Genomic DNA, 19,920 nt, shown 5'->3' with positions numbered 1-19,920 from the left:
TCAGTTTGGTAAAAAAACTGATTACCATCACACCATATCTTGGGAATACTCATTACCATATCTTGGGAATTCGTTGCCAAGTGGACCCCAGACACAGGACAATACAGTAACACACTATCTATAAGCTAGAGTCTTTACTTGCCTACTGTTAATAGAGTACTAAAAGTAGTCTTATAAGGTAACAAAAGAAGGCTTAGAAATAAAACACAGTAATAGAAAAAACTTATAAATGATTTATTGGAAACACTAATACATAAAAACACTCGCACGTACTAAACAAAATAATGTGATTTGCGAATCAAACAATCACCACCGAAGTCGTATTTTAATGGCCTATATAATACATAATATCTGTATATCTAATACAATTTATTCTCCTAAAGTTGACGATCGAAATTCATAGACTAAGGGCCAGTTGCATCAACCACATTTGACAGACACATCATCGTCACGCAGCAGGCGTCTATGGAACTTCCCATACAATAAAAATTAACGAATGCTTTAACGGTGACAGACGGTTTGGTGCAACCGGCCCATAGTCTGCTCGGAAAGTCAAGAGTCGTGGAATGTATTGACCCCCATTCCCCATACAATTCACGACACGACTCTAGACTTTCCAAACAGACTAAGGGCTAGTTGCACCAACCACATTTGACAGACACATCATCGTCACGCAGCAGACGTCTATGGAACTTCCCATACAATCAAAATTTAACGAACGCTTTAACGGTGACAGACGGTTTGATGCAACCGGCCCTAAATCTCCGTTGTAACCAAGTAGCATTTATTTTGTTTTCATTTACGTACAGTCAACCAATTGGAACCCTAGGCCACTGTAGAACTATGTCATAGTGACGTTGTAAATCAGATTGTAAGAAATCTCTTACTGCTGGTCATTTTGACATGGTTGTTGAGTGGCCTGGGGTTCCAATTGGTCGACTGTCCAGTGCGTGCCCCATACCCGGGGATAGCAAAAACAGAACTTTATACCTATCAGAGAAATTTGATTGAAATTGAAAATCCAATTTTTAGCCTTAGGATAACAAATTCATTGCCGAAATTCACATACCCATTACAAGTAACATGTTTCGTGACCTTAGTTAACACTTGACCGTGGCTTAAGTTGCTGTGAAAAATATTTTTTCCTTTTTCTCTGAAATATATATAAACTTGTTTTCTGTCTACGTTACAAATAGGTGCACAGTTATAGGTTTCTTTTTTTAAATTATCATGTAACATCAAAACTAAGCAGTGTGATGTCAAATTTAATTTAGGAACAATATTTAGTGTCATTTTTGTTTTACATATTATGTGTCAATTTTTCAACGGCAGTGATGTTTCTTCAATATATTACTCTTTATTCTAATGACTAAAGTTATATATACCGATGGGAAATACGGTTTCAAGGGCAGATTTTATACATAGGCGAATGAAGTATTTATTATGATACATGTACTGGTTACTTCTTAACTTAGAAAATAGCCTGAGTAATATTTGTGTGGCATAATAAGTATAAGAAAGAGGTCTTTTAACCCTTTGAACGCTTATCGTGGGTTGCGGGACCTTAAATATTATCAGAATGCAAGAAGGTTGATATTAAACTGTATCCGCGCGCGTCACGTCGACGATTAAAAGGGTTAAAGTAGTATACATAAGGCTTACACCGTTGCTCAGGCTATATATTTACATAAATCAATAATAATGTGATATAAGAAGAAGAACAATACAACTAAAATAATGTACAATATGCATTTCAAATCAAATTTGACACAGGAGAGCAAAACTGATATACTAAATCACTAAATAAATAATATTACCAGTCACATATATGTGTCAGAGGCGACACAAGGGTTGTATTGAGATATGTTATTATTGCTTGACTTTTATGAGAAACTAAATTCATCATTGTGCCATATTATTTAACATTTTTTTTTATTTATACATTTCCAATTAAGTAATAAATGATTTCGTTTTGATGCAACCAGTTAAAAAACAACATCTTTCTGTTTATAATTCGTTGTTGTGTATTCCAAAATCTAAATTAGCATAACCAAATATATTGTAATTTATAGAAAGAGATTATATCCGAACTATATTAAAATATAATATTTTTGAAAGGCACAATATGTTTGTTTTTATTATAGTCATAGCCCAAGGGGAGGAAAATAATTTCAAAATAAATAAGGAATGTTTTCCAGGTCATTTATAAATTTAATTTTTAATGGCATCAGCCAAATTTTAGAGCCAACTAACCAAGGCTAAATCATTGGTTAAAAAGCTCGTATAACCTACACATTATTAGCAATAAATTATTTATGTTGATCTACAACAAAATAATGCAATTTAGCCTTTGACCGCCACCGTCTTCTATAGCAGACACAAATATGATAAGACTATTTGAAGCTTAGTAGTTAGTTTTTAAAATTAAATGGCTTCAGTCCATTGGAACTATTTCGCCAGTGTCAAGGTGATATGAGCTAATATTAATTAGTGATTGTGGTACGGTAAGTACGACAGTGTACGGTGAATTAGCACTTGTAAATTGATAGCCAAACTTTACAAGAGCACGTGGACTACCGGCCGTTGACGACAAAAAAGTGGCTAAACGCGATTCGAAATTAATTCTTCATCAGTTTCCCACTACTACATTAGTTTACTGCGTATTACACTTTAAACAATATTAATGAGCAAATGAAAAAGGAATTATTTACCAGGCGATATCACTCAGATGGTGCTCGAACCGGAAGTATGCACATAAAAAAAATGTTTTAGCGTGTTATGTAAATTATTTGTGGCGGTCATAATAAACGGTATATAAATTCACCCACAATTTTAAAATGTCTTTGCTTATGTGGACGCAATGAATATAAATAAAGCTGCTTATGGTGCGCCATAATAATTAATGTTATACATGAAGTTTATATTAAAAAGTTGTAAAGAACTAAAATAACATTGGTTTACACAAATCTTATCTTTATAAGGTTCACTCCCTCACCTCAAACTATATTTCATATAAAAATATATCAGGAAAAATATACTTCATTGCTTGCGGTTTATATTATGACAATGACAATGAATTTTGATAACAAAAAATATAAAATAACATTTTGACGATGTTATATTTTAGTTAAAACTAAAATACATTGTAGCACAGATTGAATGATGCAAGAACTAATAATTTCTAAATTTATTTTCATTAAAAATAAAATAAAAATGTGTATTAATAGTCTACATGTAGGACATAGAAATAAATACGTCGAGAAATAACTTTGGCAAGCGCCTTACATGTCACAAATAGAAGACAAGTCATAGGTTAAAAAAAACAGCTTGCCAAAATTAACTTGGGTGTAAAACTGAAGCTAAGCTAAGCTCACGACAGAGGGCGCTTTAGAGTAAAACCTCCAAATGCCAGTATTAGTTATTAGGTGTTTCAAGATAGAGAATAAACATAACATGTTTTTCTTGGGCACTCGGCACCGTTTGGAGAAGAAGGTACCTCTTTATTTTGAAATGTATACCTGTCACTTGGAACATCACTTCAGCGCCATCTGCCTTAGTCCGTTTTCACATTATCCGATCCGATATCGGATGTCGGAAGGATTTCAATGGAAAAAATCCAATATGGCGCCTGTAATGTAGGTATGGGATATCGGTCCGACATCCGATATCGGATCGGATAATGGGAAAACGCTAAGCTTCAAGTTTAACACTTCTAAACTGACCATTGAATCGACATACGCTCTTCAATACAGGCGTTTTCTAGAACGTTCCTGTCGATTCTGGTACCACATGATACCGAGGACCACGCATACAATGACGATACACATCACCAGAGGAAGGTCACCAGACATGGCGGGCTTCGGGTGGAATCGTGCAAAGGTTCAATACAACCGTTTTCTAGAATGTTCCTGTCGCTTCTGGTACCACATGATACCGAGAACGACACAGACAATGACGACTATGGCAATACACATCATCCAGAGGAAGGTTTTGACGCCTGACATGGCGGGTTTCGGGTCGTCTATGTGCTCACGGGGCGCTTCGAAGGACTGAGCTGATGGGATGATGTGGGAGCGGTCTTCGTCTTTATTTTGCTGTAATTAAAGCATGTTACGTCATTTTGGAACATTGATATTTTACATTAAATAGTGTGACTGAGAATTAATAAAAAAACCGGCCAAGTGCGAGTCGGACTCGCGCACCGAGGGTTCCGTACAAACCTGCAAGGTTTACAAAGTTCGTTCATTACGACAATCGAGTCATAATATATATTTTGTAATGTAACTAAAAATTTAAGGTTTTCGGAATTTTTCCTTTATGTGTGCTATAAAACGTTGCTTCATGCCAAATTTCAAGATTCTAGGTCGACTGGAAGTACCCTTTAGGTTTTGATTCCCTTGCGAGTACTTGCGAGTTTCAAAATATGCAGCTTAAATTGCTGTTTCTTTTGATTGCGTTGACATAGAAGTTTGATTTTGTTACAGCTTAAAGGTATTATAGACCTGAGTATTTGGTATGAATTTCAATTTAATACCTCTACGCGTTTATGAGGAAATGGGTAGTAAGGTTAAAATTATTAAAAAAATATATTATGTGATGTAACTAAAAATTTATGGTTTTCGTAATTTTTCCTTTATCTATGCTATAAGACGTTGCTTCGTACCAAATTTCAAGATTCTGAGTTCACGGAAGCACCCTGTAGGTTTTGATTCCCTTGCAAGTGTCGAAAATTTGCGGCATAAACGGCTCTATCTTTTGATTGCGTTGGCTTAGAAGTTTGATTTTTTCACAGCTTCAAGGGACAGTAGACCTGAGTAATTGATATAAATTTCAGCTTCATACCTCCACGCGTTCCTGAGAAAAAGGGTCTTGACAGACGGACGGACGGACAGACGGACAACAAAGTGATCCTATAAGGGTTCCGTTTTTTCTTTTTGAGGTACGGAACCCTAAAAATAATAATATTGTCCCCAATATTGTCACCTTACACAGATCAACTTAGCCGGGTGCTAAGCGACGATATACATACTTAAATAGATAAATATATACTTATATACAAAGAAAACATCCATGACTCAGGAACAAATATCTGTGCTCATCACACAAATAAATGCCCTTTCCGAGATTTGAACCCAGGACCGCTGCTCAGCAGGCAGGATCACTACCGACTGAGCCAGACCGGTCGTCAATGACACAATTTGATACGACAGGCTGAACACATACTTTAAGCCTTTAACTAAGCGCAACCTGAGTTATCAAACTGGTTGTAAACTTAGCTTGGTCTGACTCAATTGTTTATCAAAACCGGTTTTTTTAGTAGTTTTAATTTTAATAGGTCCATGTTCGGTTTGCCATTGCTTTCTTTATCCTTTAAAAGCTCCAGCATAGTCGGTATGCGCACTGTACGGGCAAAGAAACCTGTCACGGTCGCCATGTAAACAGGCGATAGCACCCCGTCGGTAGAAGCACGTTTTCCATTCCGAAACTTTCTCATTATAATTAAAGTAGCTGAAGCACAAAAAATATATCTCAAGAATTCAGTGAATTGGAAACTAGAATTACTACTGAAACTGTCAATACTTACTGATCTGTGTAAGGTGTCCCCAATATTTATTTATTATTTATTTATTTAGATCTTGTTTTACCGCTCTGTCATCTCATTCGTCGACGTTCAATTGATATATGCACGTGGCAAAATACTTACAGTGTCCAACAGATCCAGTTCGTACATCTTAATAGCGATGATGTCGTGGTTGTCGCTCAGATCGCCAGTGGTCGCCGAAGCGCCGAAGTAATACCCGGTCGGTAGAAGAACGTTCTCCACTCTGAGGCATTCTTTCCATGCGTTCTTGCCTTCTAGGTCGGTCGATACTGGAATAAAACATAGTTAGTAAATATAGTTAAAATGTTTGTATATTTGATGTTAGAGTGAATATAGTTATAGTGATATGATTTGGGAGCAAATGGAGCAATGGATTTTATCAAAAATCATAGATATTTATAGATATTATAGATATTATAAGGATTTCTCATAAGCCCACTTAGGGCTTATGAGAAATCCTTATAGGGACGTAACGTAAAACATGTCCGTGGTACAAAATGTTCATTTAAAAAAAATCATAACCACATGGTGCTCAGTTTCTAACAAGCAAGCTTGTACGTGGATATTTAACACTATACACCGTGTTTTTTTTGTTTTCCATTAAATTCGACACGTAACTAGGTTCATTATCAGGAACCACCCTGTATATCACTTTTAGTTAAATTGACAAAAAAAAAATTTATCAAATTTTTTAAATCTTATTTATTTTTAACTCCCGACGCAAAAACGACGGGGTGTTATAAGTTTGACGTGTCTGTCTGTCTGTCTGTCTGTTTGTCTGTGTGTGTGTCTGTCTGTGGCACCGTAGCTCCCGAACGAGTGAACCGATTTCGATTTAGTTTTTTTTGTTTGAAAGCTGAGTTAGTCGGGAGTGTTCTTAGCCATGTTTCATGAAAATCGGTCCACTATGTCGCGGTCGGGGGTTTTTTCAAAATTTTAATTTTGTGGTTAGGTTAGGTTATGGGCTTTTGTGCTTTGCTTTTTGTGCTTTGCTTATGCTTTTGCTTTTTGTTTTTGTGCTTTGCTTGTTTGATTTATATAAGCCATACATCTAATTTGATTAAATTTTCACCATTTTCATAAATAATTAATGGATTTATTAGTGTGAGAGACCCTTAAGAATAACATTCATGTTAGTGTAAAGTGATTGACGGCACATGTCAAAACAAATAACATTAGGAATTGATAAAGGCACACACGTGTTCAGTAATTATCTTTATTTTTTTTAATAACTCCATAACTGTAAGAGTTAAGACGCTAGTTTCTTAGAGAAATTAATAGTATTTGATCTAAAGAATCTTCCCTTAAAGTTAACGGAATTCAATAAAAACAGGTTGTATATGTAGATCAAAGTAAAATGCGAATGAGTAGATAATTGTGCAGAATATGCAAGGGCGGCGGTTATGGTTCACATGGTAAATTTTTCTGTTAGGTTTCCAATGGCACATGCAAATATGAAAATACACAGCGAGAAAACACTTCAGGATTACAACTGTTGCCTCGGTGCGAAATAAAGAATCAATAGAAAAACATACCAATAAGAGTGTCGTCCTTGTAGACAATGCTGAGATGCGTGTCGTGGTTATAGTTCCTGAACTTCGCTTCGCAGCCGGCGAGTTGTGTGTGTGTGCCATCACGATCGTGGTCATAGTGCAGACTGCCATTGTTCACAGTTGCTGAGATGTAAGGGTGTTGGTGCTGAAATAAATATTTATAAGTGAAAAAGATTGGTCAGTTTTGAAACATAGGCCATTGAATCCCGTGACAGTGTAGTGTGAAAATCGTGAAAGTTTTAATCAGTCTAAAAAGGATCCCAGGTCAGAACCGGCATGTTGAACAAAGCGAATTGGACATGGACGAGATTAAGTTGTAGAAAGCAGATAGTTAGGCTACTTGCCTCCTAGTCAAATCAGCTTCTTTTTAAGAACTGTCAAAATTTCATTTTTTTCATTTCATTTCATTTTATTTTAACTACAGTCAAGTTCCCTATTGCTTAGTGCACTAAGACAGGCCATTAGGATTCAATGGAACCTAATAACCAGAAGTTTCCTAAGGAGAATTCACTAGTCACACAAATGTAACACCCTCCGGCACGGTGTGATAGGATATTCAAACTTACATTGTGAGCTCCGTTGTCGTTGCTATAAGTGAGTTTGCACATTATCCGATCCGATATCGGCTGTAGGACCGATATCCCGTACATTTAAGCCGACATCTTCGATGTTTGCCTTTGAAATCCTTCCTACAACCGATATCGGATCGGATAATGTGAAAACGTATATTATACCAGTGTTTAGTATAATAGCCAAGCTAGTATAGTAGTCCTTACTACCGAAGATAGGTCCGTACGTCATCCGATCTTTGATATACCACAGGGCAAGACTGTCTCCGAATAGTTCCTTACTTCTTTATTACACATAACACAATATTAATAGCTAACAAAAATCATGTGAAATACTTACATTATGAGCTCCATTGTGGTTATTATAAGTATCCAGTATAATAGCCAAGCCAGTATAGTAGTCCTTACTACCAAAGATAGGTCCGTACGTCATCCGATCTTTGATATACCACAGGGCAATACCGTCTCCGAATAGTTCCTTACCTCTTTACACATAACACAATATTAATAGCTAACAAAAATCATGTGAAATACTTACATTATGAGCTCCATTGTGATTGCTATAAGTATCCAGTATAATAGCCAAGCCAGTATAGTAGTCCTTACTACCGAAGACAGGTCCGTACGTCATCCGATCTTTGACGTACCACAGGGCAAGACCGTCTCCGAAAAGGTCTTTGCCTCGTCCGTGGATTTTGAATTGTACTTGGAGCTCCCAGTTTCGAGTGTAGCATGGCTGAAAAGAAAATATTAATTATTATATGTTAAGCCAATAAAAAATTCCCGCCTCATTATACGAGCATTTTCAGAATTTGGGTCCCCCCAATTAGCAAAAGTTGAACCTTTTTACTCATAGTCGCAGGTTGTTTTTGCGAGTTCATACTTTTGCTACTCTCACGGTTGGTGGTAAATGTATCAACGTTCAATAAACACTGATCATTGGTTTAAATACGCCAAATGTGAAGGCCAGACACATTTCCCCTTATGACATACTTATCCGTATCAAAGAGGATCGAGTATTATAGAGAGTTACTGTCAAAGTAAAATGTGTAATCACCAGAGATCGGACGGATTTGCGACATTCTTAGTGACTTACGTCATTTTAATGACTTTTAGTATGAGATGACGCACAACAATCTGATCTCTGGTAATCACAGTGCATAGACTGCCATCTCTCGACACAAGCTTAAAACTTTTGAACCTCAGTTATGACAATTTGGCCTATATTGTTAGCTTGATATGCGTTAAAATGTCAAATATTAATATTAGCGCCATCTAGCCGATCGTTCCCCAAAGGTGTGACACCATCTAGGCCACCGTACCTTTTTCTCTAGGACTTTGAGGTACGTTTTTTTCTTAGAATTTATCCGTCTATACGGAGTTACATATGTCTTTGCCCGTATTGACCTTATCTTCTTCTGTCAATGAAGAAAAGTATGTGGTAAGTATGTATGGAATGAATATAGAGTTACTGTGTTTTAATTTTGCAGTGTGAGCCTTTTTTCTAATGCCTAAAAAACTAATTTTGTATTGAGTGTTATGACTTAAAAAATGCTTAATTGACTATTAAGCACCTTTACTTCAAAATTAATTGAAAACTAAAATTAAAACAGATTGATCTGATTAATTCAAGCGCGTTAAAAGATAACAAACTTTACCAGTACACAAACTATGGTTTATATTGCCTTAAATTGTTAGTTTAGCATTGATAAGGTAAACCTTGGGTGGAGAAAATTAGATTAGAACCCAGATCAAGGTTAAATGTTAATTAATTACTCGTAGTGTGAAAAGGTACAAGTGATTTGAGGTTTTGTAAAAGTAGCAGTTTTATAAGTTTTTTCTCAAACATGGTATGAAATATTGATGTTATGTGCCTTATAATTGGCAGCGAAGTATGACGTTGCAGGTGCGGCTAGGACGATTGATAGATAATGGAATTTCATACAAACCTTGCAGGCCAAGGCCGGCAAAGTCCTCTTTTTTAATTTCCAAACACAGATAATTGTGACATAACATCCAGGTATTTAGCCAATTAAAAAAAAAACTATAAGGGGCTTTATAGACGTGCCGACTGCAACTGGTACGGGCCCTAGACAATATTTGATTTTGGGTGCGTTTTCATACAAAAAAAATTTTTTTCGTTTTTTTTGAATTTTTTTTTAACTTTTTGTTTTTTTATAAGCGTATACGGATTATCAAAGGGGAACGAAAATTCGATTATTTTTGCGCTACGACGCACCGTTTAGGAGATACAGCCATCCAAAGTTACTATTTTCAGTAGACTTTATTTATTTCATACCATGTTTGAGAAAAGCACTATACATACCTCGGCGGGAAATGGGGTTGCCCGCCTCAGACCTATCTATATGTATATATGTCTTCGGCCGGCAACCCCCTTTGTCCCGGCCTCTGTAGTAATGTACTATTATTTCTACATAGTGTAAAACAAAGTTGCTTCCCACATTATGATGAGACTTTTTTTAACCCCCGACGTTTGTCTGTCTGTCCGTGTGTGTCTGTCTGTGGCATCGCAGCTCCCGAACGGATGAACCGATTTAGGTTTAGTTTTTTATTGTTTGAAAGCTGAGTTAGTCTGGACTGTTCTTAGCCATGTGTCATGAAAATCGGTCCACTATGTCGGGGTGGTTTTCAAAATTTTAATTTTGTGGTTAGGTTATTTATACAGTGATTCAAAAGGAAGGGTAATTTTTACGTGTTTTACCTACTCGTGTAAAGTTGTCTGGGTCTAACTCACACTACACTTCTATAGTCTAAGTAATGAACTGCGAAGTGGCAGACCATAGTTGCAAACATAAATATAGGTGAATCAACTTTTTATTGCCTGTTATTGCCATGGTTACAGTCCCTTGAGTCATGCTGGTTTTATGCAAAAATTATGTTACTTAAAGTATGCAAACATGCATTTTTCTAGTGTTAACAAGCCCTTTCCTTAATTTGCCACCTACAAACATGGACTACATGTATGCTTGCATAATTTTTTGCATAAAAGCAGCGTGACTCAGGGGACCGTAACCATGGCAATAACAGGCAAGAAATAGTTGGTTCACTCATATATTGTATATTAGACTATGTCAAGCAAGTTTCGTCACTAGAAAAATGGCAAATTTAAAAAAAATAGACGCGGGTGTTTCTCTTCCCATGGATAATTTGAATTTCGCGTTTATTTCAAGTGACTAACTTGTTTGACTGTCTATAAGTATAGGTATTTACATTCATAGTCGCATGTTTATTATTTATACAACATCTGAATAATAGCTCTGTATGAGCTCATTCAGATTCACTTGTGCAAATTCAAACAAACTTGTTTAGGTATATGCAACTGTTAATATTATAACATTTTTTATCAAAATTAATAATAATATATTGAATATTATGCAATTACAACTGGGACTGGCTCATTCCCAGGTCACAAAATCGGTATTGCCATTCAGCGAGGGAATGTAGCCAGCTTCATGGGCACTATTCCCCAGGGGATGGACTTGGGGGAACTTTCATAGGTAAATACGTAGGTAGATAGATACATCTTTTTAGATTCGTTTTTAATTTAATTTTAGGATATTAATTAGTTTCTTTGTTTTTTTTTGTGGTTTTCATTGAAAAGTTGATGGAGGCTTTTTAGGGTTCCGTAGTCAACTAGGAACCCTTATAGTTTCGCCATGTCTGTCTGTCCGTCCGTCCGTCCGTCCGCGGATAATCTCAGTAACCGTTAGCACTAGAAAGCTGAAATTTGGTACCAATATGTATATTAATCACGCCAACAAAGTGCAAAAATAAAAAATGGAAAAAAATGTTTTATTAGGGTACCCCCCCTACACGTAAAGTAGGGGCTGATATTTTTTTTCATTCCAACCCCAGCGTGTGATATATTGTTGGATAGGTATTTAAAAATGAATAAGGGTTTACTAAGATCGTTTTTTGATAATATTAATAGTTTCGGAAATAATCGCTCCTAAAGGAAAAAAAAGTGCGTCCCCCCCCTCTAACTTTTGAACCATAGGTTTAAAAAATATGAAAAAAATCACAATAGTAGAACTTTATAGACTTTCTAGGAAAATTATTTTGAGGCTTGATAGGTTTAGTAGTTTTTGAGAAAATTACGGAAAACTACGGAACCCTACACTGAGCGTGGCCCGACACGCTCTTGGCTGGTTTTTAGGGTTCCGTAGTCAACTAGGAACCCTTATAGTTTCGCCATGTCTGTCTGTCCGTCCGTCCGTCCGTCCGTCCGTCCGTCCGCGGATAATCTCAGTAACCGTAAGCACTAGAAAGCTGAAATTTGGTACCAATATGTATATCAATCACGCCAACAAAGTGCAAAAATAAAAAATGGAAAAAAATGTTTTATTAGGGTACTCCCCCTACATGTAAAGTGGGGGCGGATATATTTTTTCATTCCAATCCCAACGTGTGATATATTGTTGGATAGGTATTTAAAAATGAAGAAGGGTTTACTAAGATCGTTTTTTGATAATATAAATATTTTCGGAAATATTCGCTTCTAAAGGAAAAAAAAGTGCGTCCCCCCCTCTAACTTTTGAACCCTATGTTCAAAAAATATGAAAAAAATCACAATAGTAGATCTTTATAAAAACTTTCTAGGAAAATTGTTTTGAACTTGATAGGTTCAGTAGTTTTTGAGAAAAATACGGAAAACTACGGAACCCTACACTGAGCGTGGCCCGACACGCTCTTGGCCGGTTTTTTATTGGTTAAAATGTGACACACAAATAGATCTATTCAGTCACTCATTCACTCCATTCATGCCAGCTCTTGTGACCTACATGTAGGAATTGTAGGAAAACAAAACAAAAATGTGGGTGCATGAGGGTAAATAGTTAGAAAATTTGAAATTTGCGTCTTTTTACTGACAAACATGACAGGCTATATTCGTTCTGAATGATGCTCCAGTGGATTAATTAATTAATAAAATTGCGTATTTTTCCGAGCGACAGTGACGTGGACCTGATTGGCCAGCGATAGTTTTGATGTTTCGTTGACGTCAGTGCCGTAGGCCAAAACACCTCGAACCTAATGCCCTATTTGAATTACAAATTGTTAAAAAAACATGTTAATTGTTGACTTACGCTTTAATTACAACGTACTTCATGCTGGCTCGATACATTCACGTGATGAAAGAAATACCTACCAGGTAATCGCAAAATAACCTGAATCGAGTAAAACCTGTGATCGAAATATGATTTTAGTGCCAAAACTTACTGAAATTGAAACTCTACTAAAATACATGAAACAAGTAAAATAAAAATAAAAAACACGAAAAACCTCAGTCGAGTAGGTACATAAATCATTCTACAAATAATAATACAATTTTGAAAATATCGTATACATACGATACTTACCTATATTTAAATGTAAGTCACGGTCATACAATTTTTCTTCGGTCGCCAGATGCAAAGCGAGTATTTTTTCTTGTTTTCTATTATTAATTCTTAAAAAATTCGTAATCTGATATCGGATTTTTGTTGCCAAATGTAGGTAATGATAACGATAGGTAGGTAGGCGTTCATTATTAATATTATTATATTGAGTTCCGATACCAGATTGTCTTCATTTGTAACGCCACAGGTAATGCCCTCTCATATATGTAAATCGGCGATGTCAAAAATTGACATGTTACATAAATAGTATTGCATTGCGCTTCTTACGTGCTTCTTACAATGTTCTTCTTATAAAGGAGCGATGACTGTTGACGTGTTGACTTATGCATTTGCACCTGCCTTCCAATATGGTACAGCTTCGCATATTCATGTGATTCTTGTCCTTCCCCGTGATTTATAGGGTCGATGACCCTTACAGAGAATTAACAAATAATAAAACTGAACAACTGGTCAAATTGCAATAAGTAAGTTGTAAATTGTACCTACCTATTGGCAGGTAAAAGAGCCCTTGTAACAGTTGTAACCTACTTGTAAAACAGAAACTAATTCATATTTGAACAAATATATTGAAAAATAACCTTACCGAATTAGGCTAGGGGGTTTTCCACGTGTTTATATCTATATTTCTGATAAGCGTACATATATCAGAAAACAGGTGTTTCAAATAAATCTAATCAAGAATTAACATAAAATATAATCAATCATAACACCTACCTATATCAGCACCTACTTATAATCTCGAGGACTTTATTTCAAATCTCTTACTAGTTTAATAATTCATAAAAAATCGTTTTAAGTTAGGTATGTTTCCCTTATCTGATCCTTGAAAATTTTGAAATTGACGTAGTTATGTTCGTGGCCACGGAGAGACTGGCAAAAAATCGTATCAACATATTCTGGCTGTCCATTTCGAGCTACCCGCATTGATTTTGACCGCGACCGCTTAGTTGTTACGCGATGACGTCCCGTTTTTAGGGTTCCGTAGTCAACTAGGAACCCTTATAGTTTCGACATGTCTGTCTGTCTGTCTGTCCGTCCGTCCGTCCGCGGATAATCTCAGTGACCGTTAGCACTAGAAAGCTGAAACTTGGTATCAATATGTATATCAATCACGCCGACAAAGTAGTAAAATAAAAAGTGGAAAAAAGGTTTTGTTAAGGTACCCCCCCTACATGTAAAGTGGGGACTGATTTTTTTTTTCATTCTAACCCCAACGTGAGATATATTTTTGGATAGGTATTTAAAAATGAATAAGGATTTACTAAAATCTTTTTTTGATAATATTAATATTTTCGGAAATAATCGCTCCTAAAGGAAAAAAAAGTGTCCCCCCCCTCTAACTTTTGAACCATATGTTTAAAAAATATGAAAAAAATCACAAAAGTAGAACTTTATAAAAACTTTCTAGGAACATTATTTTGAAGTTGATAGGTTCAGTAGTTTTTGAGAAAAATACGGAAAACTACGGAACCCTACACTGAGCGTGGCCCGACACGCTCTTGGCCGGTTTTTTATTAAATAAGCAGGCACGCTGTTGCGAAAACTCATTTAATTTTGGCCTGTATCAAAAAAACAATTTGACAATTTTTCTCAACATTCGTAGACGTAGATTCATTTGTAGATGAATATTCTTGTATAATTTATTTCTAAGCTCTGGTAGCCTAGTGGTAAGAGCGTGCGACTTTCGATCCGGAGGTCGCGGGCTCGAACCGCGGCTCGTACAAATGAGTTTTTCGGAACATATGTGCGAAATGTCATTTGATATTTCCCAGTCGCTTTTCGGTGAAGGAAAACATCGTGAGGAAACCGGACTAATTCCAATAAGGCCTTAGTTACCCTTCGGGTTGGAAGGTCAGATGGCAGTCGCTTTCGTAAAACTAGTGCCTACGCCAAATCTTGGGATTAGTTGTCAAAGCGGACCCCAGGCTCCCATGAGCCGTGGCAAATGCCGGGATAACGCAAGGAGGATGATGAATTTATTCCTAAACCGAATCACATAATAATTACTGATACTGACATTTATGTACAGAGAATTTGTAAATTTATAACTCTCAAGGTATTACATATTGTCAATTGTAATTTCAATTCTATTTTCAATCTATTGTATGTTGATATTGTGTGTGTTGTTGAAGGTTGTCTGGAAGAGATCGCTGTTTAGCGATAAGACTGCCAGTTGTCTACCATAGTTAATTAAAGTTATATGCTTTTTTTTTATGTAATCTTGTTATATTGGTGAACAATAAAGAATATTTGTATTGTATTGTTGATGTAGTATTTGCTGAATATGACGATGAGATTTGCTTGTTTCTTTTTATGAATAAACTGAAAAAGAGGCTTTATAACTATAGACAAAGTGGGACGTTTCACTAAACACATTCACAAATGATTTAGAGTTATAGGAATTCAAACTTTCTGTCAATTAATTAAGTTTCTCATCAACAATCCAGAGCCAGAGTTTTCATGTGACGAGATAATTTAACAATATTTTTTCACGCTCCATGGCTTCAAGTAATTGTTGTTGAAATAAGTGGATGATTGCTTTGCTGGTAAAATAATACTATTTTTTAAACAAAATCTGATACTATCTCCGCTTTAACCTTGAATGGTTGTACTTTTGCAGTAAACAATCATGATACCTATTGTGTTTTACTGTTCACAGAATAAATATTATGAAAATGGATACTGTTGAGTATAATATGTGAGGTTACTACTTTTTGTAATATTTTCTACTGTATGCTATTATAGCTATGTACTGTCATCATTGGATATAATGAATCGGCCAAGGTACTAAAAGTATCTGAACAAGTCTTTATTGTCTTAATAACAGAAACTTTGTTTCAATATTTTTGAACAAATTGTCTGCTCTTATACATCACATTGACCATAATAGAGGTAAATCAAGAGGGTTAGATTAGATGGATTTCTACTAGAGATGTACTGACTAGTCGGGAAAGCCAACTATCCGGCCATAGTTGTATTCGGCGATTAGTCGGCCAAATCATAAGTCAGTACATCCCTAATTCCTACGAGTTTGAAGCAAAGCACCTTACATCTGAGGAGTGTCTTTTCAAAAGGGCTTATTTCCATTTTTTATTTTTTTTAAACTATGAATGCAGTTTTTTACGTGTTGTTTTAAGATTAAAGCTCAAAAAGTCTTGCCTAGATCTTAAAATAAAGAGTAACATCTAAGTTTAGAACACATTTTAAAAAATGTGTAATGATTATTTATGTGGATAAACCAATGTATGTAGTACAACAACATTGATATAAACTAACTTAATACGAAATCCAAAAATAAAATAAAAAAACTATTTTAAAATAATAACAGTTACGCTACAAGGCCACAACAAAAGGGCTTAATTCCCAAAAGTTCGCATCAAAAGTGCTTAATTCTCAAAAACATATGGTAATTAAATATTTATTTAGGTACACATGTTACGTTTGATGTAATCATAGCATTAACGTCAACTTACAATATTACAATTTTGCAAATTAAATATTAATTTCAAAATCAATACCGTGGAATTATGTTTTTCTCGATTTCCCAAAAAAAGTTCAAAGTGGAAATAAGCCCTTTTGAAAAGACACTCCTCATCTAGCGTCTCGCAAGCGTAGCGTCGGGCCAACTGTGTGAAAAAAGTGCCATACAGTTGGCCAGACTCTACGCTCGTGAGACACTAGATGTGGGGGGGGGCATTAAGAAAAAAATGTGCACCTACATTTTATTACTTTGAATTGTATGTTGATGTTTTTAGTGAATTTATAATAATTAATTCAGCCTTTACATTTCATTCAAGCCAAACAATTTGAGCACTGCCAAATTACTATTTACAATGTTACAAAAATGTGCCATAAGTGCATCTGAAAATAAAACTTTAGCATATCAGATACAAGTACTTGTATGACACAAATCATTACTTTACTAATTTCTAAGTATACGTTTTTATATCCTATGATAAGCAAGCAGCATTTCAAGCCAATGTCACCCTTATCATACTAAAAAGTCCTCATAAAATTGCATATTTCAACCCGTATTTATTACCAAGCATATAACGTATTACGACGCCCTTATTCCTGCTTATCGTATGTATGAATATTTATACTACCGATAACACGGAATCGTTACCTGGGTGTTCCAAATAGCGCCAGACTTGGATTGCAAATCGGGGGTCAGGCGAACGTAATTTGTCGTCACTATCGTGCTACCTAAGAAGTCCCAGTACGGCACCGACATTCCACTCCCTGGAATTAACCAATAAACGCGTATTTACGTATTTATTCAATTATATTCACAAGATCAAAGTCAATAGAGTCACAGGTCACTCACCTTGGTAAGGTTTTGTGAGGGAATGCTCTCGTCTCACGTAGTCCCGGGTATTCCATTCCGCTAGGATAGGACTAAAAAATACGGCCGCTAATAAGTATTGTGTTAGCTGGAAGTTTATTTGTTGCATTTTTCTAGACTAAACTAGCGAAATCAGCTAACTCACTAGAACATGTCAAATTCACAAACTGACGGCTGGCAGCCGCATACTGATGTTGCCAGAATACAAACTAAAAATCTACCAATGCCACCCTGACCGTCATGAATTTATGAGAAAAAAATTGTAATTGAGATACATTTCAGTAATAAGATTGATAATCGTTAATTCAAAAATAAGCCGTGAAGTCAGTTTGAATTTAAAGGCATTTTTAATGTAACTAAATCTAGTAGTAATATTAGGATATTATTTCTATAGCAACATTTCTGTTGACGTCAAATGTCAAGTGTTGTCAACTATTGTCGATAAAGCAGGTACCAGGTACAAAGAAGAGTACAGAGCCATCTTTATTCAATGGCCAAAACTAACAGTAGCATGTCGACGATGTAGTACAACTAGACTTCATTAGATGTCGCCGTCATACAACATTTTCTTTGATTCTTTTTCAAAGGAGTGTCTGTGTATTTTGAAAAAATCTTGATTAATTTGATCAGGTAAATTGTATGCTTGATCTGTGGCGTAGCTATTAGCAGATGTGCTTGCTGGCATGCCTATGTAGTAGGCACCAGGCCCTCTTATTAGTATGGGGCCCACTCCATCGCGGGGTATCCTAAATTAGGTGGTGTTATTTGTTATTGTTATTGTGCCGATTTCTGAGCAGATTATCAGATTTTATAGGTAGGTATTAAATTAACCCAATTTTTGGAAACTATACCTTTTCTAAGTTTTGATATGGGACACGAGACAGCCGAATTGGGTCATAAATGGGTGGGCATTTTACCTTTTTTTTATGTGCAATTTGTAGCAATAATATAAGGCACGCAGCTTTTGAGCAACAATAAATTGTCTGTATTATTCACATCCCTTTGACATGGTCCTTTTTTACGGGTTAACTACATCCATCAAAGGTTAACTGAATGAAATCAAAGATTTCAAAAGTAAGGACAAACAACTCAAACTATTTCGGCTGAACATTCTGATTGGATGCGCCTTGCGCTACGCGATTGGTTGATGAGTTTTCCATCACGCGCTCCGTTTGTCGCATAAGCTGGTGCACAGCGGTGTTCCCGTATGCCACGTCCTTACTAATAAGTCAATGAAAGAAATGCACAAAAAGTGCAAGCCTGTCTCCCAAGTTGATTGTGCCCAATTGGCTTAATGAAACGCGGGTGGGCCTTCACCTTAACGATCAATTGCTGTCATTAATCTAACCTTCACTTTCCAAGTGAGATAATTCGGAAGCACTGATATCAGAATTATATTTGAAATATTTCGATAATGAAATGAAATGAAATTATTTATTGCCGGAAATACATTCCATAGATTATTACTAATATTAACATAATAAAGTAACTAAATTAAATTAAAATTAATAAAACTCAAACCAAATTAATCTAGTAGGACCTCTCAGAATCTAGGGTCACCCCGACCCCGATCCCACAGGCCTGTGGTAGGCCCTCCAGCGCTCGTGCAGCGGGCTGGCGTCCCACTCTCTGACCGCGGACAGAAGCGTGTTGGAGGAGGCGAAAATTGCCTAAGCAATGCTATTCATTATTAACGCAAGAGAGGTCGAGGAAAGCCCAGAGCAGCTACATGGACCAAGTAAAAGAAAAAGTAGGGGCCGTGTCGTACCAAAGAGTCAAAGAGCTGGCACAGAATAGAAAAAAAAAGAATATAGTCTATCTCTTAAGTTTATGTTGATGATGAAGATGATGATCAGGGGGGCGATTTTTGAATCTCGGCTCAATAATATCTCTACTACTAGCGATTTAAATTCTACTAACAGAATCGAAAACGAGTGATCATTACCACTAGTTTTAAAATTAATAGCCGTCCTTTTTCAAAAATAACGTAATTACGTCGTTTTCCACAGACTTTCGAACGGCGAATTCGTGCGTTCGAAGTTCAAAAATCGATCCCCTGCTTGCGCTAATATGAATAATATCATATACCTAGTGTACGGAAAAGTACGAATGAAGTTATTTTACAGTGAGAAAGTCGTACAGGAATAGTATTAGTAGATTGTGTCATTTGGGAACAACATGACATAGGTATGTATTTACAGCCAGAACGCAAATCCTGAGCGTAGCGAGGAATTCAAGTGTTGATGCCTAAGATGGAAATTATTTCGAGCGAAATTTAAGATATATGAATGATCTAGATGGGAGATTTTTTTTCAAAGTTGTCCACCCCACTTTTTCTGTAACATGGGTATTTTATCGCGATTCATACTCAGAATTGCTAGGTCTTTTGATCCTGGAGATTCAAAAATCGGCCCCCAGATAGGAGAAAAAAAAT

General features: G+C 36.0%; 1 protein-coding gene across 1 annotated transcript; it reads right to left on the bottom strand.

The window, feature by feature from the left end:
- Positions 1-913: 913 nt before the first annotated feature.
- LOC125238331 (vesicular integral-membrane protein VIP36) lies at positions 914-17,664 on the bottom strand. The gene is made up of 6 exons (XM_048145634.1): positions 17,469-17,664; positions 17,268-17,383; positions 8,263-8,460; positions 7,138-7,300; positions 5,705-5,871; positions 914-4,094 (listed from the first exon to the last, which is right to left on the bottom strand). The coding sequence occupies exons 1-6, from the start codon at positions 17,593-17,595 to the stop codon at positions 3,882-3,884; spliced, it is 984 nt and encodes a 327-aa protein (XP_048001591.1). The 5' UTR covers positions 17,596-17,664; the 3' UTR covers positions 914-3,881.
- Positions 17,665-19,920: the final 2,256 nt, after the last annotated feature.

Source organism: Leguminivora glycinivorella, chromosome 23, assembly GCF_023078275.1.
Source record: "Leguminivora glycinivorella isolate SPB_JAAS2020 chromosome 23, LegGlyc_1.1, whole genome shotgun sequence".
NCBI classification, from domain to species: Eukaryota; Metazoa; Arthropoda; class Insecta; order Lepidoptera; family Tortricidae; genus Leguminivora; species Leguminivora glycinivorella.
This window is presented reverse-complemented; position numbering and strand designations above follow the sequence as displayed.